Below are 27707 nucleotides of genomic sequence, written 5' to 3'. Positions count from 1 at the left end.
TCCGAATCGTGGCCGATGCCAGTGCCGCCTCGACTGGCTTCTGTGCCGGTGGCACGTAAAATACACCAATCTGATCATGGCCGTTGCCAGCCTTGCCTGGCACCTGTGCAGGTGGCACGTAAAAAGCACCCACTACACTCACGGAGTGGTTGGCGTTAGGAAGGGCATCCAGCTGTAGAAACACTGCCAGATCAGACTGGAGCCTGGTGCAGCCTTCTGGCTTCCCAGATCCCCGGTCGAACCGTCCAACCCATGCTAGCATGGAGAACAGACGTTAAACGATGATGATGATGATGATTATTATTATTATGTATATTTTAGCTAACATTTTCATTGCCAGCATCAGTACCCAGTATGCATTTAAGATATGGTACAGCAGGGTAGGGTATTAAAATATTTTAAATGAGGAACGTGGTCAATAAAGAAGAAGTGGCCAAAGGAAAGGGGGGCTTGATGGTCAAAAAGGTTTGGCGACTCCTGCCCTAGATCATCATATCTTAATAAAAGTAAACAAACTTGACTCACCGAAGTTGCACTTCGGAATGACTGCGACAGCTGTGGACGGCATCTTTGTCTCATGTAACCTGTTGCCAGTTCCGATTTAGTGTTCCACATGATTATCTCCCCATTGTATGCCCCTGTCACAAGTGTGCATGGTGGGGAAAATGCCATGCAAAGGATGTCATCTTCGTGACTCTGAAAAATATAATTAAAAAGTAAGAAAAATAAGGGTCAGTGCAGTTATATAAGTTTGGTTTTGAGGTTCTTTTTTAGTTAGTTTTAGCCATCAGGAGCCAAAAGCCATACTGGAGCACCCATCTTTGAATATATACCATCAGGAGTGGCTGTGTGGTAAGTAGCTTGCTTTCGAACCACATGGTTCTGGGTTCAGTCCCACTGCGTGGCACCTTGGGCAAGTGTCTTCTATTAAAGCCTTGTGAGTGGATTTGGTAGACGGAAACTGAAAGAAGCCCGTCGTATATATGTATATATGTATGTATATATATATATATATATATATATATATGTGTGTGTGTGTGTGTGTGTGTGTGTGTGTGTGTGTGTGTGTGTGTGTGTATGTATGTATGTATCTATGTGTGTGTACATGTTTGTGTGTCTGTGTTTGTCCTCCCAACATCGCTTGACAACCGATGTTGGTGTGTTTACATCCCCGTAACTTATCAGTTCGGCGAAAGCAACTCATAGAATAAGTACTAGGCTTACAAAGAATAAGTCCTGGGGTCGATTTGCTCGACTAAAGGCAGTGCTCCAGCATGGCCACATTCAAATGACAAGTAAAAGAGTAAAAAGAGTATCATCATCATCATCATCACCATCATTTAATGTCCCTTTTTTTCTGTGCTGGTATGGATTGGATGGTTTGACAGGAACCAACAAAATAGGGCTCTGTACCGAGCCCCAGTGTCTGTCTTGGCCTGGTTTTTATGGCTGGATGCCCTTCCTAATGTCAACCACTCTACAGAGTGGACTGGCTGCTGTTATTTTTGTGGCACCAGCACTAGTGAGGTTGCCAAGTCACTTGGTATATAAAGATTCCTTAACTGAGGTGAGGTTGAATGGTGAGATGGAGAGAGACAAAAAATAGTGATGATGAAGCATCAAAATGTACCCTCAAGATGTGAGGTGGGGCAAAAGTAAATGGGGGTGGGGGGTCAGAAGACAGGGAGTGCCCGTTTACTTCTGTTAAGGGTTCATACATAAAACTGTAGATGTCCCTGCAGAACTTACCTCAAGTCCTTTCCACTCTGAAGGGTTCACAATGAAGTCCTTCATTTCTACGTTACGGAAAACAGTGATAGATCTGAAAGATAGCAAACATTTCGTTTTTGTATCTGGCTTGCAAGATTCTTGATGTGAATTTGTGTCCTGAAACAAATTTTTTAGTGTCTTGGGAAGATCATTATGCCAATAACAATAATAAACACACACACTGGTTCAATATCACTTCTTTATAGAATGGGATGCGCTACTCAACCTGAAGAAAATTCTAACTGGGTCCCCACCTGCAAGGTCATGCACTGTTTATCTTGATATAAGATCAGCAGGTCACGCACATATGGTTGTGATGCATGTGCCTGGTGTACCCTTATCAGACGGGTAGTCATGATGGGTATACTGGGCTTCGTATATTTTACCCCAGTGTCACTTTGATGGCATGCGCTGCTCTCTCACTCAATAATAATAATAATAATAATAATAATAATAATAATAATAATGATAATAATAATAATGGTTTCATTTATTTGCCACCAGGGCGAAGGAAGAGGAGGACAATACAAAACAGACGTAAAGTGTTGGGGTTTATATATAATGAAATGATAAAATAAAAAAAAAAGTAAGAAATATAAAAGAAACAGTAATTATGCACGGTATACAGTGAAAAGGAAAAGAAATATACATCTCTTAATATAATAATGAGCTTAGTGTTTTTATATATTTGTCTAGAATCAGAATGGTCGCAGAGGAGGAGAGAAAATAGTAATTCAGTGAAGGAGAAGTAGTGAGAGTAATGGCCGTGACTGAGAGGTAGTTAGAGAAAGTAATAGCAATGAGAGAAAGGAAGTGGTGATAGATGAATAAGGAAGGGCGAGGTGAAAAAAAATCAGCATTTCAACTCTGTGTGAGTATATGTATGTATGTGCGTGTAGAAGGGAAGTATGTGAATGTCTGTATGTGTGATTATTATGTACCTTATTTATATACAAAATACTACAATTAGCCGTCATTATTGGTGGCACATGGTCAGCTAGTGATATGTAAGGATAACAAAAACAAAAATTAATTTCTGTAACAGTAATTAACGAACTGACCTTTTCCATCCAACAGCAGCAACACTGCCCTTCAACACACTGACTTGGCCAATTTCAGCCTCTTGACCTCCAGCACATATTAGCTTATGGCAACAGTGTCCATTGAAGTCCCACACCTGAAACATAAGAAACGCTATGAAACTAAGGTCACCAACTGATATAAAAGTTTCATCCTTTTTTTACTGCTTTATTCTTTTTATTCTTTTGTTTCAGTCATTTGACTGTGGCCATGCTGGAGCACCAGCTTTAGTCGAGCAAATCAACTGCAGGACTTATTCTTTGTTAAGCCCAGTGCTTATTCTATCGGTCCTCTTTTTGCCGAACCACTAAGTCACAGGGATGCATTGGTTGTCAAGCGATGGTGTGGAGACAAACACAGACACACAAACATATATACATATACGACGGGATTCTTTCAGTTTCCGTCTGCCAAATCCACTCACAAGGCTTTGGTCAGCTTGAAGTTATAGTAGAAGACACTTGCCTAAGATATCACATCAACAAAAGCCAAATACAAAGGTTCATCTTTAGATAGGTACTTCTCCTGCAGTTGCCTTACCAGAAATAAAGCATCACTGGTGCTTCTGCCTTGCACAAAACCAAACTACATCTCATCTAAGCTAACTCTCTCCCTGATTAGTTGGGCTGTGACACTCTCTGTAACTTTCATCACCTGATCCAATAATTTGATACCCCTGTGGTTATTTCTATCTAAAGCATCACCTTTCCCCTTGTAGCAGTTGACTATGGTGCTGCTGCTACACCAGTCATTGGGTACGACTCCTTCATGAACTCCCTGATTTACGATGCGGGTGAGAAGAAAGTAACCCACACCACCTGATATTTTAAGCATCCCTGTGGTGATTCCTGATGGGCCAGGTGCTTTCCCTGTCTTCGTATCCTTAATTGCTTTATCTACCTGGGTACTGTCAATTCAGGTCCCTCTACTGGGTCAACCTTTGTCAGACTCTCCTCCTCCCATTCATTCTCCACATTCAGCAGTCTTTCATAATGGCTTCTCCAAGCCTCTTCCTTTGCAGAATCATTAAACACAATTGCATTATCATCCATGCGGGCACATTTCTCTCCTATGGCATCATGGTTTTCTCTCACACACTGTCTTGAAATCTGAAATACTTCAGTTCTTCGGTCCTCACGTTGCTGAACATTGGCAAACTTCTTTTTTGCTATTCCCTTGGCTATATATACCTGTCTCCTAGCTTCCATTCTGGCCATCCATGTGATACAGTCCCCTACTACCCTCACTCTTCCAGGCCTATTTCTTTGCTCTAATGGCCTTGTCTACAGTATTGTTCCACTACCATGTTACCTTAGGTTAGGTAGGGACTTTGCACCAGCCACAGATTTGGTCTCTGGTGCTCAGCAAGCTGTCTCACAGGAATTCTCATCTACCTTCTATGTCACAGGACTGTGACTCCTCCACCTTCTCATCAAATTTCTCGGTAAGGATATCCCTAAATCTCTGACCATGTGACAGGTCTTAAGCTTCCAAGTCCTTCTTTTCCAGATTGGTCTGCTTTTTGGCATCCTTCTGGTCCCAAGTCTAAAGTCACTAATAACTAGTCTATGCTGGGGGGGGGGGTACATTGTTCACCAGGGAGGGTCTTTGTATTTAAGAGCAACCATGCATCACGAACAAGAGAGAGTCAATTTAGGGAGCAGAGCAAAGAAAAAAGAATTATTTTAGAGACAAATACGAAATATGTATATACATGTAGCCATATAGCTATGTCAACACACCGGACAAAATACTTGGCAGTATTTCATCTGCCTCTACATTCTGAGTTCAAATTCTGCCAAGGTCGACTTTGCCTTTCATCCTTTTGGGGTCGATTAAGTAAGTACCAGTTATGTACTGGGGTTGATTATAATCCACTTAATCCATTTGTCTGTCCTTGTTGTCCCCTCTGTGTTTAGCCCCTTGTGGGTAGTAAAGAAATAGGTATTTTGTCTGCTGTTACGTTCTGAGTTCAAATTCTGCCGAGGTTGACTTTGCCTTTCATCCTTTCAGGGTCGATTAAATAAGTACCAGTTATGCTTTGTCTGCCCTTGTTTGTCCCCTCTATGTTTAGTCCTCTGTGGGCCATAAATAAATATTATATATATATATATATAGGGAGAGAGACAGAGATAGAGAGATAGAGAGAGAGTGAGAGAGAGACGGAGTTGGAGACAGAGAAAGAGAGATATTTATATTTGAGATTTGGTGATTATTTCACCCTCGGTCAGACTTGGATTATGCTTGGCCTTGGGCTAAAAAAACAACTGCAAAAACAAAAACAACAACCAACCAACCAAAACAAAGATCTGCCTCTTACCTTGACACAGCCATCAGTTGAACTCGTGTACAACTTGTTGGTGTTGGGATCTAGAGCCAAGGACAGCATCTCAGCCTTCTCGTGTATATTAGAGAGATGTTTGACTTTTTGACCGCTGTCTAGCATCCAGAATGTCAGAGTGCCATCTTGTGAAAGACTGACCACCTTGTATATAGAATGAAGAGAAACTTAGAGATATGTAAACACACAGCATTCATCATCATCATCATCATCATCATCATCATTTAGTGTCCATTGTCCATGCTGGCATGGGTTGGACAGTTTGACCAGGGCTGGTAAGCTGGAAGGTTGCACCAGGCTCCAATCTGATTTGGCATGGTTTCTATGGTTGGATGCCCTTCCTAATGCCAACCACTCTGAGAGTGCAGTGGGTGCTTTTACATGTCACTGGTATGGGTGCCCTTTTTGTGACACCGGCATCTTCCACGACTGTGGTTTTACTTGGCTTGATGGATGTTCTTCTCAAGCATGACTTAATGCCAAAGGTCTCGGTCATTGCCACCGTGGGGCCCAACACTCAAAAGGAACTCAGTCACTTTGCCTCCATGAGGCCCAACACTCGAAAGGTGCTTTTTACGTGCCACCGGCATAAGTGCCAGTTATGTGACACCAGCTTCAGTCACATCTACGATTTCACTCAGCATGACGGGTCTTCTCAACCACAGCATATCACCAAACTAACCATTGCCTCTATGAGGCCCAAAGTTCAACGATCATGCTTCACCACAACATTCCACATCATTCTGGGCCTACCTCTACCACAGGTTCCCTCTTCAGTTAGAGATTGGCACTTTTTTACACAGCTGCCCTCGTCCACACACATCACACAACCATACCAGTGCAGTAGTGTCTCTTACACACCACATCTGACGACTCTTATGCTCAACTTATCTCTCGGGGTTCTTACACCCTGTCGTGTATGAACACTGACATTACACATCCAGCGAGGCATACAAGCTTAATTTCTTTCAAGCCTACACATATTAGAGCCCATCTTTCACTGCCATACAACACAGCTGTCCTCATCCAAATGCATCACACGACCATACCAGTGTAGTTGTCTCTCTTGCACACCACATCTGATTCCTCTTATGCCAAACTTTTCTCTCAAGACGCTTACACTCTGTCAAACATGCGCACTGACATTGCACATCAAGTGAACCATACTGGCTTCATTTCTTTCAAGCCTATGCATGTCCACGGCTTTCACAGCCCATGTTTCACTGCCATGTAGCATAGCTGTTCACACACAGGCATCATACAATCTGCCTTTCACTCTAAGAAAGAGGCCCTTTGTTGCCAGCAGAGGTAGGAGCTCTCTGAACTTTGCCCAGCCTAATCTTATTCTCACACTCTTGGAGCATCTACCTCTGCTAGCAACTTGGTCACCTCGATAACAGAAGCTATCTTCTACCTCTAGCTTGCCCCCCTGGCAGTTGGTGGAGTCTGTTTTCTGTACAAAATACATTTTTTTGTATTAAACATATTTAATATTCTTTGTAGCCTAACTAATGACAGCCTGGATTGGTAATGCCACGGATGCATAAATGTAATTTCCTTTTAATGCTGTTTCATTTGTCTACACATATATTCTTTTATTCTTTTACTTGTTTCAGTCATTTGACTGTGGCCATGCTGGAGTACCGCCTTTAGTCAAGCAAATCGACCTCAAGACTTATTCTTTGTAAGCCTAGTACTTATTCTGGTAAACACACCAGCATCAGTTGTCAAGTGATGGTGGGGTGACAAACACACACACACATATATACGACAGGTTTCTTTCAGCCAAATCCACTCACAAGGCTTTGGCCAGCCTGAGGCATAACAGAAGACACTTGCCCAAGGTGCCACGCAGTGGGACTGAACCCAGAACCCTGTGGTTAGTAAGCAAGCCACTTACCACACAGCCACTCCTACGCCTATATATACATCTTCTGCATTAAACATATTTAATATTCTTTCTAGCCTAACTTACGACATCCCAGACTTGTAATGCCTTTCTTCATCTCCTTGTAATGTTCCCTTTCATTTGTCTGCACATATATACATCTTTTGTATTCCATGCGCTTTGATTATTGACCCACCTAACTGGCTTATCTATACACTTACTTTACAAATCGGTTAAGTTGAAGCCTCTTGAATGGCAGATATAAAATTTCCATCTACGACTGATGTACCTTTTTCCCAACAGAGTGCTACTTATAGATAACATGCATGGATATGTAAACATTTTTTTGTATTTCATGTACACATGTACACACACACATATATGTATATAAATATCTACACACTTCATGCTTGAGGCACGGATAAAGCTATATCATGATTGATATATTCATAGAAAAATGTAAATACTGAGGTAGTGAGCTGCTGGAATATTTAAACATTTGTATATCGAAGCATAAGAGGATAAGTAGATCAACAATGTTTTCTGCATGAGACTGTGTATGTATGTGAGTGTGTGTGTGTGTGTGTGTGTGTGTGTGTGTGCGTGTGTATTAATTAATAAACGAATGACAAAAGGACAGGAGTTACATAATCATTTTCATTACTTTACAGCTGTTTCGGCTATAAGGAACAATGCAGTTAGTTCTGAGTGCCTGTACAGCATGTTATAGCTTCTTCAGAGCCAATTCTATGAAATCTTTCTTTGCTTAAGAAATACTTTAATATCTAGTTATACACCACCACAACTACCACAACAAGACCTACACCTACCTGATTGTAAGATGGACTGTACGCTACAGCCACAACCACAGTTTCATGACTCACCACTCGGTTGCGGCATTCATTTTTCATTTCAATCACAGTGAAGATGGGACCAAAAGTGAGGAACAGACGGTTTGATTCCCTATTGCTACTGCTGCTGCTGCTACTACTACTACTACTGGTACTGTTATTAGTACTGCTGCCAGTGTTGCTGGCCTCTTTGTGGTCAGTCACTTCGTCCAGGAACAAACTGATGAAAACTGCAGGAAATACAAAACGAATACAGGTGTAATTAAAATGAAATATAAACTAGAAAGAACAGCATGGAATCAATTCGTTGGTGTCATCGTCATCTTCGTCATCGTCATCAAGTGTGGTAAGAAGCTTGCCTCGGGCTGACCAAAGCCTTGTGAGTGGATTTGGTAGACAGAAACTGAAAGAAGCCTGCTGCATATATATGTGTGTGTGTGTGTGTGTGTGTGTGTGTGTGTGTGTGTGTGTGTGTGTGTGTGTGTGTGTGTGTGTGTATGTGTGTGTGTGTATGTGTATGTATGTATCTGTGTATGTGTGTGTGTATGTATGTATCTATGTGTGTGCGTCTTTGTGTCTGTGTTTGCCCCCCCCCACGATCACTGCCTGACAACCGGTACTGGTGTGTTTACATCCCTGTAACTTAGCAGTTCAGCAAAAGAGACTGCTAGAATAAGTAATAAGCTTAAAAGAATAGGTCCTGTGGTCAATTTCTTTAACTAAAACCCCTCAAGGCGGTGCTCCAGCATGGCCAAAGTCAAACGGCTGAAACAAATAATAGAATAAACGAATAAAAGAGTCGTCGTCATCATCATCGTTGTCATCATCAACATCATCATCATCATCATCCTCATCGTCATCCTCCTCCCCCTCCTCATCATTATCATCATCGTCATCATCAACATCATCATTAACATCATCAACACCATCATCAAAAACTGCACAAGTATTCTTAGATCCGTCCCTAGCTTTTGTAGGGTTCTAAATATCTAACCATTACCATTTTAGCTAATGTTAGATATATATATAAGAAGCAGGCCTTGTGTTTACCTCCATAACTGCTTTGCCCAAGTAGCAGAATAGATTGCTCAAATCTTCTTAAATCCATCAGTTTTTTTTGGTTTTTATCTATGTTTTTGAAGATTATTAACCTGTAGTGACGTCATATTCCAGTGTGCGCACACGCAACGTCATTCTTCAGTGTGCGTGTGCAGAACGTCTTTCTTCAGTGTGCGTGTGCGGGGTTGGAACCTTCTGGAAAGGCATAAGGAAGTTCCCCCATGCACATGTGCTAGAGACTGAAGAATAAATTCTATAGCGTTCCTTAATAGCGTTCGGGAACTTGAGGCACGGCAATCGAAGAGAAAGGACGTATTTTCATACATGTGATCAACCAATTCTCCTGTCCCAGACGCTTGGGATTTAACCTATCTATTGCTGCTGAATTGTTGTAAGAATGGATACCAGTATACCATCGTGTTTCATTGTTGAATAAGAGAATAAAGAATTATATATTTCTAAACTTGCTTTTCGTTCCTGACTGGTAGTTTCTAGAAACAAAAAGAAAGGAAATTGTGTTGCACCCAAGTTGCACCCCAAAAGTGTAAAGAAGCAACCAGTTCCCTTTACAAACCCATCATCACTATAGAGAGGAAGGTGGAGATATATAACAAACATACCGTCACCGACCTTGGGGAACATTCCAACTAAACGCTGCACACAGACTTGCAGTTGAATGTCCCAGATTCTCAGTGCCTTGTCTTTGGAGAAACTGAAGAGCAGACTCCTGCTGGACCAAATGTGGACAACCACAACACTGGACATGTGACCTTGGAGGATCTGTGAAAGAAAACAAAGGAGAAATCAGAAAAGAAAACTCAAAACTTGCGTGACAAAAATTTAGTATACATACACACATATACATATACTCTTTACTCTTTTACTCTTTTACTTGTTTCAGTCATTTGACTGTGGCCATGCTGGAACACCACCTTTAGTCGAGCAAATCGACCCCGGGACTTATTCTTTGTAAGCCCAGTACTTATTCTATCGGTCTCTTTTGCCGAACCGCTAAGTGATGGGGACGTAAACACACCAGCATCGGTTGTCAAGCAATACTAGGGGGACAAACACACAAACACACACACATATATATATATACATATATACGACAGGCTTCTTTCAGTTTCCATCTACCAAATCCACTCACAAGGCATTGGTCGGCCCGGGGCCATAGCAGAAGACACTTGCCCAAGATGCCACACAGTGGGACTGAACCTGGAACCATGTGGTTGGTTAGCAAGCTACTTACCACACAGCCACTCCTGCGCCTATAGTGGAAAATTCACAAAAAAAAAAAAAGATGAAGACAGAAGGTGTATAAAACAAACAGATGTATTAGTTTAATGCTTGGGAAGTGAAGAAGTCTTTAACGTTTCAAGCCTATGCTCTTCCACAGAAAGAAACAAGGAGAGAAAATTAAGAATGTGTAGTGGTTAGCGATCTATGATGGTGAATGCTGGAGCACCGCCTTTAAGGACTTATTCTTTGTAAGCCTAGTACTTATTCTATCAGTCTCTATTGCCAAACTGCTGAGTTACAGGTATGTAAACACACCAACATCAGTTCTATACTTAAGAGATGAGAAATTATTTACATTATTTACATCTGACGGATATTTGTCCTCACCTTGCTGGTTGTTAATACAACGTTTCGGCTGATATACCCTCCAGTTTTCATCAGGTGTCTTGAGGAAATTTCAAACCTGGGTTAAGAGCATGGGCTACTAACCCCAAGATTTCTACTTCGATTCCAGGCAGTGAGCTGAATAATACTAATAAGAATAACATCGAAAAATACCTTAGGAATGAGAACCCAGGTCTGAAATTTTCCCAAGACACCTGATGAAGGCTGGAGGGTACATCAGCTGAAACGTTATGTTAACAACAAACAAGATGAGGACAAATATCTGTCAAATGTAAATAATGTACACCAACATCAGTTGTCAAGTGATAGTAGGAGGGGGGACAAACATAGACACACAAATACACACACACACGCACACACACACACACACATATATAATATATATACAGCAGGCTTCTTTCAGTTTCCATCAGCCAAATCCACTCACAAGGCTTTGGTCGACCTGAGGCTACAATAGAAGACACTTGCCCAAGGCACCACGCAGTAGGACTGAACCCAGAACCATGTGGTTGGGAAGCAAGCTTCTTACCACACAGCCACTCCAAAAAGTGATTCTGATTGGAGTTTGTTGCTTAAAAGCAGTCTTTTAATTTAGAGTTTTTTTTTTTACTGCTTAAACAGGGAGCTTTTGGTTACAAGGATCCACACACAGATAGACACCAACATTCACACATATATGCATGTATATGTCATTGTGGATAAGAAAAAGAATGAAGGATGTGCGAGTTTACATATTGTAGTCCGAGATACACTATGCCTGAATAAAAGTTAGGATGGTTATGACTGTAACACATTTGATCAAAGGTCGACTGATGATGGTGGTGGTGGTGGTAAGTAGTAGTAGTAGTAGTGGTAGTGGTGGTAGTGGTGGTGGTGGTAGTAGTGACAATACTTACCCCATTGGGTTTGGACTTCACATAAGGGTTCCAGAGACAGATCTTGTGGTTGACCCCAGCTGTAGCTACAAAAAAAAAGAAGGGAGAGGATTTATGTTAAGGGGTGGTGGTCATAATAGAGGTCAGAGGTCAAACCAAAAGGGAGAAAAATATTATATAAACATTAAGTGTATACTAGCTGATGCAGTTATATAAATTGATGTATTCACACATAGAGTTGTGTGTCTTGTTTAAGCTATTTTGATATTCAAGGTGTTAAATACATTGATACATACATACACACGTATAAATATATATATATATGTATAAAGTGTGCTAGATGTATATATGTGTATATATATCATCATCATCGTTTAACGTCCGCTTTCCATGCTAGTATGGGTTGGACGATATATATATATATATGTATATATGTATATATACATATATACACGTATCTATCTATATATATATATATGTATACATATATAGCCTCGTCTGGCACCTGTGCCGGTGGCATGTAAAAAGCACCCACTCTCAGAGTGGTTGGTGTTAGGAAGGGCAAACAGCTGTAGAAACATTGCCAGATCAGACTGGGCCTGGTGCAGCTTTCTGGCTTCCCAGACCCCAGTTGAACCATCCAACCCATGCTAGCATGGAAAGCAGACACTAAACGGAGATGATGATGATGATGATATATATATATACACACATATATATATGCATGTATAATGTGTGCTGGATGGTTTTTTTGGTGTCTGTCAAAATAGTTCATGGTCATTTTACTGCAGTATTTTTTTATTATTTTTTTTTAATTGTAATGATATTGTTTGAAAAGAAAACTTTTACATTACATTAAAACTTTGTTTCCTAATGTGGCTCCAATCTTAATATCGTCTCTATAAATGGTCAGATATATATACTGTAAATCCTCGAGTATAATCCGCATTTTTTCCCCAAAATTTAAAGGTCAAAATCCCTAGTGCGTGCTATATACAAGGTTAAAAATGAAAATTATTTTCTAAGCAATGTCCGAGTCTCTATTTGCTGTCCGGCAATGTTTATTCAGACACATTTTGTGATGTTGGGCATGAAAATACCTTAAGCTAAGCCTGAAAGCAATGAAGTCATAAAAGGATCATCCATAACTTGCAATAAGCAACATTTATTAAACGTTATTACTGTTATTTCTTTATTTTCTGCAAACAAAATGCACAAAAAAGCTACACGTTTGCATTATGTTATATATACAATAATAATAAAGGACATTACCGTATACATTTTTACAAACCAAGGACATTATATAGACCTCCTTGACTCAAGTTAGAGAAGGGGTGCGTATTATACACAAGGTTTAGATTTTTCAGAGATACAGCCCCCTAAAAATCCCCTGCGTATTATACTCAAGGGCGGACTATACTCAAGGATTTACAGTATCTATATATATTCCCTTTTATTCTTTCACATGACTGTGGTTATGCTAGAGCACTGCCTTTAGTCAAACCAATCAACCCCAGGACTTAGACTTTGTAAGCCTAGTACTTATTCTATCGGTCTCTTTCGCTGAACCGTTAAGTTACGGTGAACATAAGCACACCAAAATTGGTTGTCAAGCGATGGTGGGTGTATATATATATGTATATAAATATAATTTCAGCAAAAATAATTAAGATTCAAAAGAATTCAAATGAATTCAAATGAATATGGTACTTAACTTAGATGCACCAAGATTCTTTATGGTATTAACCATAAATTATGTGGGGTGATTATAACCAAGAAAAAAGCAACAAGAATGGATCGGTAGATTAGTACAATTGTTTCATACTATAAACATTTAATTTCAAGCTGCAAATATTACAGCAAATATAATGTCAAGTATTCATCAGCTAAATTAGCTGATGAATACTTGACATTATATTTGCAGTAATATTTGCAGCTTGAAATAAAATGTTTATAGTATGAAACAATTGTACTAATCTACCGATCCATTCTTGTTGCTTTTTTCTTGATTATCATCATCATCATCATCATCATTTAACGTCCGCTTTCCATGCTAGCATGGGTTGGACGGTTCAACTGGGGTCTGGGGAGCCCGAAAGCTGCACCAGTCCAGTCAGATCTGGCAGTGTTTCTACAGCTGGATGCCCTTCCTAACGCCAACCACTCCGAGAATTTACATATAACATTGGGATTTTTAATAATAATAATAATAATAATAATTGTGTACAGTGCTCAGGTGCACTACAACTCATCTAAAGTGTATATATAATCAGGTGAAGTTTCGGCGGATTTCGGAAAGCATGAGGGCCTTAAAAGATGCAGTGTCATGGCAGTCAACAACTGACGCAGGCAGTTTATTCCATGCTTCAGCAACTCTGAGCGTGAAAAAATGTTTCCGAAAGTCATGGGAGCTGTATTGTTTTCTGACTTTGTAGGCATGTCCACGTGTGTTAGACAACTGTTGTTCTTATAGAACTTACGTAGATCTAGGACTACATTTTCTCACTGATTAGGAAACATATTTAATGTAGCTATTCGTGTGAAAAGGATCTCTTTTTAATTCTCTTATCGAAACAAGCAGGAAAAACAAAAATAAATCATTCAAAAGGACGACAGATACTTAAAAATATATTTAAGTAGGCCCTGCTTTGTTATATAATTTATATCGTACAGAGTGGCTTCCAGCTAAATAGACAATATGGAAGCACTCCGTCGGTTACGACGACGAGGGTTCCGGTTGATCCGAATCAACGGAACAGCCTGCTCGTGAAATTAATGTGTAAGTGGCTGAGCACTCCACAGACATGTGTACCCTTAACGTAGTTCTTGGGGATATTCAGCGTGACACAGAGAGTGACAAGGCCGGCCCTTTGAAATACAGGTACAACAGAAACAGGAAGTAAGAGTGAGAGAAAGTTGTGGTGAAAGAGTACAGCAGGGATCACCACCACCCCCTGCCGGAGCCTCGTGGAGCTTTAGGTGTTTTCGCTCAATAAACACTCACAACACCCGGTCTGGGAATCGAAACCACGATCCTATGACCGCGAGTCCGCTGCCCTAACCACTGGGCCATTGCGCCTCCACTAGACAATATATATATGTCAATACACAACTCATTGATGATGTTTGATTAGATGTAGACAGAGAATAGGTTAAATTATAAACAGAACTGACTTTAGTTTCCTAATTTATGAATGTTGCACAAATATTTCATCTCTGTTTGTACAAAAGTTGAAATTACACAGAATATGGGCCTTGGCTATACAAGTGTAAAGGAATATACATTCCCATAGGAATGTTTTGTTTGTTTGTTTTTTGGTGACGACTGCCGCTCCCGCCTCTCTTTTCTTTTCTTTCCCATTGTACTTCCTGAAGTTGACATCTTGAAAGGTCAATGAGACCTTGTGAAAAAATGCGTTGATAGGTATACAAAGGAAAATGTAAAAAAAGAAAAAAAGAAGAAGAAAAAAGGAGAGAAAAGATAAAAATAAAAATGCTTTCTCATGTAATTTCAGTTGGTTAAAAAAAGAATTATCTAAAATTCTAACACCTTTTTCTCAATATACAATATGTGTACACCACTTCAAACACTCTATACACACACACACACACACAAACAGGATTCCAGGTTCAGTCCCGCTGTGTGGCACTTTCTCTTTATAAATGTCCTAAAAATTCCACATCGCCTTGGATTTGTTGTCTCATTTTATTTAATATATATATATATATATATATATATATTTAAGTAGGTGAATGAATTATCCTAGTATGGATAATTCGGTTAATCGATATCTGGGTAGCAAATTCACGTCAGTAAAACACGGTTGAAGTTACATGCCAAGGGCAGAACCCCGTGTTCGTGTGTGGAAATTTGTGTGTTTTTTTATAGGCTGATAGAGGTTCCTTGTATTTCCTGATGAGAAGACGGCATAATGCAACCTTCATTCCTTCGGAATTAAGAGTATGCAGTCTTCGAAACATATGTCGAAAGTAAAGGAATTTTGTTAAAATCTTCATTCGACTCCATTCTTTTCATTTATATATATATATATATATATATATATCATCATCATCATCATCATTGTTTAATGTCCATTTTCCATGCTAGCATGGGTTGGGTGGTTTGACTGAGGTCTGGAGAGCCAGCAGCTGCAATCTGATCTGACTGTTTCTACAGCTGGATGCTCTTCCTAACGCCAACCATTCCAAGAGTGTAGTGGGTGCTATACATGTATAATATAATAAGAATTAGTATATTAAGCATATGATTAATTTAAAGAATGAAGTTCTATAAATACAATCATATTTGTCAAAAATGGATAAGATAAGATGTTAAAAAGTTGTAAGAAGTTTATTCCTGCATACAATCGGTTCATACATCATCATCATTTAACGTCTGTTTTCCATGCTAGCATGGGTTGGACAGTTTGACCAGGGTCTGGGAAGCCAGGAGGCTGCACTAGGCTCCAGTCTGATCTGGCTGTGTTTCTACAGCTGAAAGCCCTTCCTAACGCCAACCACTCCGTGAGTGTAGTGGGTGCTTTTTACGTGCCACCGGCACAGGGGCCAGAGGAGGCTGGGATCTCCCACGTTCGGATGGTGCTTTTTATGTGCCACTGGCACATGTATCATAACTACAATTTCCATTTGATATTTATTTTGATGTTGATGTACTTGACTCAATAGGTCTCCTCAAGCACGGCAGGTCACGTACCACTGGCACAGAAGCCAGTCAAGGCAGTGCTGGCATCGGCCACGTTCGGATGGTGCTTTTTATGTGACACCGGCACAGGTATATTTGAAAAAATGAATAGAAATGGCTTTTCTGATAATTGTTCCTGTTTAATAGTTGGATGTTTACAGAATGTGACTCTGATCAAAGTTTCTCACTTGAAAGCAATCTTCAAACTGATAATTTAGAGTTTTTACCACTTAAATAGGGAGTTTTTGATTGTAAGCAGATGCATGTACAAACACCAACACCCACACATACACATATATACATATACCCATACATAAGCACACTTATATACAAAGAGAGATGTACACACACAAAGACATATACATGCATAAGCTCCCTGTTTAAGCAGTAAAAAAACCCCTAAATTATCAGTTTGAAGACTGCTTTTAAGGAACAAACTCCGATCAGAATCACTTTTTGGAGTGGCTGAGTGATAAGAAGCTTGTTTCCCAACCACATGGTTCTGGGTTCAGTCCCACTGTGAGGAATCTTGGGCAAGCGTCTTCTACTATAGACTCAGGCCGAGTGGATTTGGTAGATGGAAACTGAAAGAAACCTTTCATGTATATATATATATATATATATATATATATATATATTATATATATATATATATATATATATATAGATAAATATATATACATATATATACATACATATATATATATACATAGATACATACATATATATACATACATGTATATATATATATATATATATATTATATATATATATACATATATATGTGTGTTTGTGTATCTGTGTTTGTCCCCCACCATCACTTGACAACTGATGTTGGTGTGTTTACGTTCACGTAACTTAGCGATTTGGCAAAAGAGACCGATAGAATAAGTACTGGGCTTACAAAGAATAAGTCTTGGGGTTGATTTGCTCGACTAAAGGCGGTGCTCCAGCATGGCCGCAGTCAAATGACTGAAAGATATAAAAGAATAAAAGAAAATCTGTCTCTGTCAAACTCTAACTTTTCATCTTGTGACACACGTTCCCCTCCTCAAATGGGGGAGTGGTATAACAAGGGCCTTAAAGGCTAAAAGGAACCGGGCAGAGTTATGCTCCCTCGTTCTGTCATCAGTAGGTGGCACTGCAATGACATTGCCACTTGGGTGGTATAAAAACCCTAGACAGTCAAGCATCTTCCTCTCTTTTCGCTGCTCCCTCTTTTCGCTGCTCCCTCTTTTCGCTGCTCCCTCTTTTCGCTGTTCCCTCTTTTGGGCAGACCCAGGCAATGAGGACGGCGAGCTCACTTTGCTTTTACCCATTACTGCTACCTCTACAGGAGCATTTCTTACTCTCTTCTGTTTCAGCATCAATCACAGAAGATGTAACCACATTTGTACAACTCTTATATATTCACATCCAATTTCTTTATTAGCCACAAGGGCCCAAACATAGAGAGGGACAATACAGCCTGATTGGGGTCAGACACACAATGATTATATGACTTTTAAAATTTTACAAAATATAATGAAATCGAATGAAATCGAATGAGATACAACAAGGACGAAATACAGACATGAGATGAAGCAGGGAGATGGCTTACGCTCCAACCCCACGAGCCCCATTCTCCTACTGAAACTTTTGTATGACTTATGACATGTTCACGAGGAATCTTTCATTCCCAGCACCCTCGCAACATGCAACCATCTTTCTTTGAACATTTTCTTTGACAGAAGAAGAAAATGAGAGGTTTCGAACTCTTATATATTCACATCCATTTTTGTATGGAAAACATTACCATGGAAGGAAGAGTAGAGCAAGGAAGTCGACCAAGGGGCAGGCAAAGGTTACAATGAATGGTCAAGATCAAGCACTAATTGAACAAGAATGGTAAAGCAGCTGGAGAATGCACGCTTACTCTTTACTCTTTTACTTGTTTCAGTCATTTGACTGCGGCCATGCTGGAGCACCGCCTTTAATCGAGCAACTCAACCCCGGGACTTATTCTTTTGTAAGCCCAGTACTTATTCTATCGGTCTCTATTGCCGAACCGCTAGGTAACGGGGATGTAAACACACCAGCATCGGTTGTCAAGCAATGCTAGAGGGACAAACACAGACACACAAACGCATATATATATATATATATACGACGAGCTTCTTTCAGTTTCCGTCTTCCAAATCCACTCACAAGGCTTTGGTCAGCCCGAGGCTATAGTAGAAGACACTTGCCCAAGGTGCCACGCAGTGAGACTGAACCCAGAACCATGTGGTTGGTAAACAAGCTACTTACCACTTGGGAAACCTTTTGTTGGTGTATCATTAATGCACAGCAGGCGTACAATACATGACAACGACTTACTCTGTAGTTGTCTTTTGCCGAACTGCTAAGTTACAGGGCTGTAAACACACCAACACTGCTTGATAAGCAGTCATGGAGGACAAACACAGACAAACACACACACACACATATACATACAACGGGTTTCTTTCAGATTTCATCAACCAAATTCATTCACAAGGCTTTGATCCTCCCAGGGTTATAATATATTTCTTTATTGCCCACAAAGGGCTAAACACAGAGGACAAACAAGGACAGACAAAGGGATTGAGTTGATTACATCGACCCCAGTGCGAAACGGGTACTTAATTTATCTACCTGAAAGAATGAAAAGCAAAGCCAACCTCGGCGGAATTTGAACTCAGAACGTAACGACAGACGAAATACTGCTAAGCATTTTGCCCGGTGTGCTAACGTTTCTTTTCTGCTCAACGCCTTCCCAGGGTTACAATAGACGACACTTGTTCAAGGTGCCAAGCATTGGGACTGAACCCGGAACCATGTGGTCGGGAAGCAAGCTTCCTACCACACAGCCACGCTTGTATCATCCGCTTGAATACTCTCTCTTTTACTCTTTTACTTGTTTCAGTCATTTGACTGCAGCCATGCTGGAGCACCGCCTTTAGTCGAGCAAATCGACCCCGGGACTTATTCTTTGGAAGCCTCATACTTATTCTATCGGTCTCTTTTGCCGAACCGCTAAGTAACGGGGACGTAAACACACCAGCATCGGTTGTCAAGCAATGCTAGGGGGACAAACACAAAAACACAAACACATACACACACACTTGTATATATACATATATATACGACAGGCTTCTTTCAGTTTCCGTCTACCAAATCCACTCACAAGGCATTGGTCGGCCCGGGGCTATAGCAGAAGACACTTGCCCGAGGTGCCACGCAGTGGGACTGAACCCGGAACCATGTGGCTAGTAAACAAGCTTCCTACCACACAGCCACGCTTGTATCATCCGGTTGAATGCCATTTTATTTTATCGACAACATCACCGAAAGCATTGCCATCGACGCGATTAGAAACTCACAACAAAAGAAACGGAAAGGAGTAGTCGACAGCATCGTTAATCTCCTCCATGCGTCATCGATCTTTCCAGTTGATCGCCCAAAAAGCTAAAGAAAAAAAGAACTGGAAAGAGAAAAGAAAGGGGAATAACTACTGTAGGAAACAAAATGAAAATGCCTGAAGTTATCTCCCTTTAGCTGTTCACGTTATCAGCAACAGTGACGGAGGCAAACTTTAATATACCATCAAGCTTTTGGTGAGAGGAGATCCGGGATCGAATAGGGTCTGCAGTGATTTTGGAATTTTTTTTTACGTATCACTTTCCGAAAATATTTTTCATTTTGTTTTCTTCATCGCCAATAATAATAACAATAATAATTTATGTATTCGTTTTGCAAAATTCTTGATGTATAATCGTGTGTTGAAATAGATATTTTTATATTTGGGGACGATCATTTTGTTGATAAATACACGCACTGTTTATTTGATTTTTACTTTAGCTTTATAATTATTATTAGTTCTTTCATCACACATTCTGTGAGCTTTTTAATAACTTTCTGTCCATCGTATTTCCTCTTCTCTCTGGTTTTGCCCCGTCTATTCCATCATGTCTTTCTGTGATATAAAAGACAAAGTGGAATGGACAGGACACAAAACCAGAGAGAAGAGGACACATGTATATATATAATTTATATATATATATATATATATAAACTTACTGGAAGAAAAGAAATGAAACGAAACGACATGAGCGCGCTCAGTCATACAATAATTTAATAAATAAAATATATGCATACACACATACATATATGTACATACCTACATCTACATGTATATATACATGCATCTGGCACCTGTGTCGGTGGCACATAAAAACACCGTCCGAGCGTGGCCGTTCGCCAGCTTCGTCTGGCACCTGTGTCGGTGGCACATAAAAACACCGTCCGAGCGTGGCCGTTCGCCAGCTTCGTCTGGCACCTGTGTCGGTGGCACATAAAAACACCGTCCGAGCGTGGCCGTTCGCCAGCTTCGTCTGGAACCTGTGTCGGTGGCACATAAAAACACCGTCCGAGCGTGGCCGTTCGCCAGCCTCGTCTGGCACCTGTGTCGGTGGCACATAAAATCACCCACTACACTCTCGGAGTGGTTGGCGTTAAGAAGGGCATCCAGCTGTAGAAACACTGCCAGATCTGACTGGCCTGGTGCAGCCTTCGGGCTCCCCAGACCCCAGTTGAACCGTCCAACCCATGCTAGCATGGAGAACGGACGCTAAATGATGATGATGATGATATATATATATATATATATATATATGAGTACAGGACACCACAAATAAACATAGAACTCAACGAGAAACGAAAACATAAGAACAAACTAGGAAATGGACTTTTTTTAACAACGAAAAACAGAGTACAAGACAAACAATACAAGGAATATTCCCTTTCATAAGCTGTCCCTGGTTCGACTCAAAGCCGGCTTCACGGGATTACTCTGAGTTTCTCGCTCATAAGGGTTTTAGCCTTACGATGTATCTTCAGACTCCTTATGTGCGAGAAACCCAGACAGTTAGATAGATAGAGAGAGAGAGAGAGACAGGCTGATAGATAGATACACACACACACACGTGCACACACACACACGAGCATGTGTGTATGGTGTGTGTGGACAATTCTAATCCTGACCAGAAAAGCAAAAGCACATATGTACAGATGGGAGAAGAAGCTGCAACCACAAAATTGTAACTCACCAATCAGGTTGAACTGTGGGCTGTAGTGGAAGTTGTTGATGCCTTGAGGGATTTGGAAGTTGACCCTGAAATACAAAACAAACACCAGATGTTAAGGAATCTCATCTCAAGAGGCAACAAGAACACATTGTTGTTGTTATTTCTGTTGTAATATGTCACCTATCTTCAGGGCTGGATTAAGATCCAAAGAGGCCCTAAGCACTGAAAAGGTTTTGGTGCCCTCAAGGATACGTAAATGGTTCAAAATCATCATCATCATCGTTTAACGTCCGTTTTCCATGCTAGCGTGGGTTGGACGGTTCAATTGGGGTCTGGGAAGCCTGAAGGCTGCACCAGGCCCAGTCTGATCTGGCAGTGTTTCTACAGCTGGATGCCCTTCCTAACGCCAACCACTCTGAGTGGGTGCTTTTTATGCGCCACCAGCACAGGGGCCAGACGAGGCTGGCAACGGTCACAATCAGATGGTGCTTTTTACGTGCCACCGACACAGAGGCCAGTTGGGGCGGCGCTGGCAACAGCCACATTCGGATGGTTCTCTTACGTGCCACCGGCACAGGTATCTCAGCTACAATTTCCATTGATGTTGAAAGATTTCTATTTCAATAAACAAAAATAATTTTTAATCTAAACAATAATAAACCATGAAATAAATTTTTATTTTTACAAAATGAAATAAAATTAACAGCAAGATGGAAAATAACGTTTATTTTCGTATTCTTCCATTTTATTAATATTTGAAGAAGTTTTCTCCTTCGTTTTGTTTAATTTAATTGCAAAGTCTTCAATGATAGCTATCTTTTTTTTTTGCTTGTTTCAGTCATTTGACTGCGGCCATGCTAGCATGGGTTGGACGGTTTGACCGGGGTCTGGTAAGCCATGGAGGCTGCACCAGGCTCTAGTCTGATATATATATATTATGGAGATGTACTTGCATAGCAAGTGACCTGAGACCTGATCTGAGATCGGGTGCTGGAATGAAAACAATTGCAGCGTGGAAGGTGTTTATAAGCCATTTAAGAAATACACAAAAACCGTTAGATTCACTTCAACATTTAAATTTAATTTGTTGTATATATATATAGTCAATTAAAAAAAATTAAAGAAAAAGAAAAATTACACACACACACTAATTTAACTTACATTTTTTGTATCTTTCTTGCTTCTTGTCTCTTCTCTGATTTACTTTGAAAATAAAATAAAAAGAAGTAAAAATAAAAATAAAACCAACATGAAACAGGGGCTAAATATGAATAATCATTGACAGAATAATAAGGAGTCTAAGAGGTCCCTTTATTGTCATATGAGGGAGTTTATTATCAACTGTGGAGGCACAATGGCCCAGTGGTTAGGGCAGCGGACTCGCGGTCGTAGGATTGCGGCTTCAATTCCCAGACAGTGTTTATTGAGCAAAAACACCTAAAGCTCAACGAGGCTCCAGTAGAGGGTGGTAGTGACCCCTGCTGTACTCTTTCATCACGACTTTCTTTCACTCTTTCTTCCTGTTTCTGTTGTACCTGTATTTCAAAGGGCCAGCCTTGTCACACTCTGTGTCACGCTGAATATCCCCGAGAACTACTTTAAGGCTACATGTGTCTGTGGAGTGCTCAGCCACTTGCACATTAATTTCATGAGCAGGCTGTTCTGTTGATTGGATTAACTGGGAACCCTCATCATCGCAACCGACAGAGTGCCACCACCATTAACAGGTTGAGCAACTTACCAGGACCAATACCCATCTTCTGTACTTGATATTCCAATTGAGTGATGAGGTATGAAGTTCTGACAGGGTTTTATCACATTGATCTTTCACTAGTCGAAATATCTCATCTGAAGAAGGGCTTAAGTCAGTTACATTGACCCCAGTACACAACTGGTACTTGTTTTATCAACCCCAAAAGTATGAAAGGCAAAGCTAACTCCATCAGAATTTGAAGTCAAAATGTAAAGACAGAAAATGCCGCACAGCAGTTTGGCCAACGTGGTAAGGATTCTGCCTTAATAATGATAACAATCCTTTGCGTTTATTTCTTTATTGCCCACAGGGAGCTAAACACAGAGAGGACAAACAAGGACAGACAAAGGAATTGAGTTGATTACATCGACCCCAGTTTGCATCCCCAAAAGGATGAAAGGTAAAGTGTACCTGGGCAGGATTTGAACTCAGAATGTAAAGACAGATGAAATACCGCTAAGCATTTCGCCCGGCGTGCCAACGTTTCTGCCAGCTCGCCTTTGTGTTGTCGACACTAGGCTACAGCCTGAAATTTAGGGGTGGGGTGGGGGCTAGTTGATTACATCAACCCCAGTGCGTAACTGGTACTTAATTTATCAACCCTGAAAGGATGAGAGGTAAAGTCGACTTTGGCAGATTTTGAACTCAGGAAGTAGCAATGAGCAAAATACCATTGAACATTTTGCCTGGCGTGCTAATGATTCTACCATTTCACTGCCCTGCTAATAATAATCATAATAATCCTCTCTGCAAAAGGCACAAGGCTTGAAATTTGTTGGGAGGGGACTAGTCAATTACATTGGCCCCAGTATTTCACTCCGAAAGGCTGAAAGGAAAAGGTGACCTCGGTGGAATTTGAACTCAGAACATAAAAATGGACAAAATACCTATTTCTTTACTACCCACAAGGGGCTAAACACAGAGGAGACAAACAAGGACAGACAAACAGATTAAGTCGATTACATCGACCCCAGTGCATAACTGGTACTTAATTTATCAACCCCGAAAGGATGAAAGGTAAAGTCGACCTCGGCGGAATTTGAACTCAGAACGTAGTGGTAGATGAGATACCACTAAGCATTTCATCCAGCATGCTAATGATTCTGCCAGCTCACCACCTTAATAATGGTAATAATGATTATAAGAATTTTTACCTTAGAATTTCTGAAGTGACAACGTGTTTCTCCATCCATCCCAGAACCAAAGCATCCTTCCAAGACGTGGAACAAGATATGAAACAGTCCAAAAACTGAAGATACCCAACTGAAATAACAGAGACAGCGAGAGAGAAATAATAGATTAACGACCATTTACAACAAGGGCTGGTGATTCAATCAACCTGGGTTAATTACAGGTATTTACTGCAAATATGCCCAGGTTGACCCAACCATGTAACAGATTGTTTTGGATTAGATGTAACCAGTAGCACTTGAGAGTGACCCGTCAGTAAGCTAGTGTGACACCATCATCATCATCATTGTTTAACGTCTATTTCCATGCTAGCATGGGTTGGACGGTTCGACCGGGGTCTGGGAAGCCAGGAGGCTGCTCCAGGCTCCAGTTTGATCTGGCAGTGTTTTTACAGCTGGATGCCCTTCCTAATGCCAACCACTCTGTGAGTGTAGTGGGTGCTTTTTACGTACCACCAGCACAGGTGCCAGGCGAGGCTGGCAACAGCCATGATCGGTTGGTGCTTTTTATGTGCCACCGGCATGGAAGCCAGTCAAGGCGGCACTGGCATCAACCACTTTTGGATGGTGCTTTTTACGTGCCACCGGCACAGGGATCACAACTACAATTTCCATTGATTTTGATGTTGATGTACTTGGCTCAATAGGTCTCCTCAAGCACAAGGTCGAAACGGTGTTTCTTTACTTGCCACCTACACAGGAGTCAGTCTAGCGGCACTGGCAACGACCGGGTGCCAGTCATCGATTTCGAATTCAATTTCAATTTCACTTGCCAATCAAATAACAATCAAATGGCAGTTAAGATCAAGTCTAAGTCCTTTGGTTACAAGTGATAAGGTTTGACAACTACTGTTCTGATGACAGTTATTGAGGCAGAAACGTGTGTCCATGACTGTCGTCTTATCTCCGGAAAATAAACCTATTTTTTTCCTTAATGCTAGGTCAACTTTGAAGAATTCCTTATTCCTGAGATTCTCTCCTCTTCTCAAATGGAATTGGTCTTAATTGCCATTTAGTATGCATTGATAGATCCTCTAGGGGAGGAGGTAATTTTGATGAATCAAACATTCGTGTTGTACGGTATTTGATATACCTGTATCATTGTCTGGCAAGTTACTTGGTAGCTTCACCAGAGTTGGTGCCACATAAAAAGAACTCAGTCCATACTGTAAAAGGGTTGGCTTTAGAAAGGGTATCCAGCCATAAAAATTGTGCCAAAAGAGACAGTGGAGCTTGGTACAGTCCTCTGGTTTGCCTGTTCCTGTCAAAGCATCCAACCCATGCCAGCATGGAATACAGATGTTAAATGACGATGATGATGAGGAGGAGGAGGATGATGGTGGTGGTGCATTTATCCTATCCTGAATGTATTATTTTTATGGATTTTCGACAACAATCGTGGATGTTTACTTACCTTGTTTCACCCAGTCTGTATGGGCTTGGTACTTGGTGTAGGTGACGTTCCTGTAGATGCCTTTGGTCACATTGCTCAGTGGCACTGTCAGACAGATCTCTACAACAACAACAACAACAGTAACAACATGTATGTGAAATATGGGTTAACAAATGTCAATGCAACAAATGTGATGGATAAAGCTTCCAATTACCAAAATTATCCATCTTGAATGGTGTGTGTATGTATATCACTGTGACTGACCAGGCTATCAGATGTTGTTACACATCGCTGGTCACAATGCGCTTCGCATTGTCTTAGCCTTCAAATGACGCCACCCCGCTGGCTAAGCGAGCAGGCCAACAGAAGAAAGAGTGGTGAAAGAGTACAGCAGGGATCACCACCCCCTGCCGGAGCCTCGTGGAGCTTTAGGTGTTTTCGCTCAATAAACACTCACAATGCCCGGCCTGGGAATCGAAACCGCGAGTCCGCTGCCCTAACCATGAGGCCATTGCACCTTCACATGTATGTATGTATGTATATATATATATATATATATATATATATATATATATATATATATATACATATATATATATATATATATATATATATATACACACTGTGAGAGTGTAATGGGTGCTTTTACATGCCACCAGCCCAGGTGCCAATTTGCGTAACACCAGCATCTGCCACAACTGCAATTTTGCTCGGCTTGTTGGGTCTTTTTGTCAAGCACAGCATAATGCCAAAGGTCTTGGTTATTGTCTCCATGTGGCCCAACACTCAAAAGGAACTTGGACACTTTGCTTCCGTGAGGCCCAATGCTCGAATATATATATATATTTCTTTACTACCCACAAGGGGCTAAACATAGAGTGGACAAACAAGGACAGACAAAGGTATTAAGTCGATTACATCGACCCCAGGAGGAAACTGGTACTTAATTTATCGACCTCGAAAGGATGAAAGGCAAAGTCGACCTCGGAGGAATTTGAACTCAGAACGTAATGGCAGACGAAATACTGCTAAGCATTTCGCCTATATATATATATATATATATATTCAAGCATTGGGCCTCATGGAGGCAATGAGTGAAACCCCTGAACCACATTACCCTATCTCTTATAATTACTGTCCCCAGTCTTAGGACTCATAAAATCTGGTTGCCTGGTTTCCATGGCAATTAAGTGGCCAAGATCACAACATAAACCAGACCATTGCAGGGTAACTCATTCACTTTTCAGTGAGGAACTTGAAATGAAGTGTTTTACTCAAGAACACAATCCACTGCCTGGTCTGGGAATTGAAACTACAATCTTCCAGAGTCTTAGACTGAGATTTGTCATGATTCTTAGGAGTCAAGAAGCTGGAACTGAATCTAGTTTCCAAGGCATTTAAGTAAACGAGATGACAACACTCCCACTGGATGGAAAGCCAGTCCACCACAGGACTACATAGGAAACTTCCCCTCATTAGCTCATTAACTATTAATTAAAATACAATTTGAAAGATGTCTTCAAAGGATGACCTACCGCTCTCCGAATGTGCTGACGGTCGTTGGAAGAGAGCAATGTTTATGGAATTAAAGTGTAAGATGTTGACAAAGCCACCGACATCGCCCCACACCAGGTATGCCTCATTAGAACTGTCATTGCTTGACCTACAGGTATAACAAGAACAATAGTCAATAACAATAACAATAATAATAATAATAATGATAATAATAATAATAATAATGATAATAATAATAATAATAATGATAATAATAATACTTCCAAAAATTTTGCCACAAGAACAGCTTAGGGGAGGTGGGTATGAGTCGATTACCTCGACCCCAGTGTTCAACTGGTACTTATTTTGTCGACCCCGAAAGGATGAAAGGTAAAGTCAACCTCAGTGGAATTTCTCATTGTAGAGAAAACAACAGGCAGTGATGCGTTTTAGCTTGGGAAATGAGAAGATGGTTTAGGATACTCACCAGTAGTCGAGGCAAAGAGGAGTATATTTTAACTCCTTGATTTTATAGAGTCTGTTGAATTCAATCTTGTTACTCAGGTCATAGATAGCT

At 40.6% G+C, this 27707-nt stretch overlaps 1 protein-coding gene across 1 annotated transcript in view; it reads right to left on the bottom strand.

Moving 5' to 3' along the window:
• Positions 1–27707, bottom strand: part of LOC115226754 (WD repeat-containing protein on Y chromosome-like) — a 172659-nt gene that overhangs the window by 16569 nt on the left and 128383 nt on the right. The window contains exons 10-22 of the mRNA XM_036515118.1: positions 27618–27705; positions 27172–27299; positions 25658–25756; positions 24208–24316; positions 22462–22503; positions 21322–21386; positions 11533–11597; positions 9610–9769; positions 7910–8160; positions 5171–5335; positions 2832–2947; positions 1750–1822; positions 526–696 (exon numbers count right to left, since the gene is read on the bottom strand). Of these exons, the coding sequence (XP_036371011.1) occupies positions 526–696; positions 1750–1822; positions 2832–2947; positions 5171–5335; positions 7910–8160; positions 9610–9769; positions 11533–11597; positions 21322–21386; positions 22462–22503; positions 24208–24316; positions 25658–25756; positions 27172–27299; positions 27618–27705 (1532 nt within the window). The remainder of the gene's footprint in view (positions 1–525; positions 697–1749; positions 1823–2831; positions 2948–5170; positions 5336–7909; positions 8161–9609; positions 9770–11532; positions 11598–21321; positions 21387–22461; positions 22504–24207; positions 24317–25657; positions 25757–27171; positions 27300–27617; positions 27706–27707) is intronic.

Source organism: Octopus sinensis, linkage group LG30, assembly GCF_006345805.1.
Source record: "Octopus sinensis linkage group LG30, ASM634580v1, whole genome shotgun sequence".
NCBI classification, from domain to species: domain Eukaryota; kingdom Metazoa; phylum Mollusca; class Cephalopoda; order Octopoda; family Octopodidae; genus Octopus; species Octopus sinensis.
Note: the sequence above shows the minus strand (reverse complement) of the source record. Positions and strands in the feature narration are given on the sequence as shown.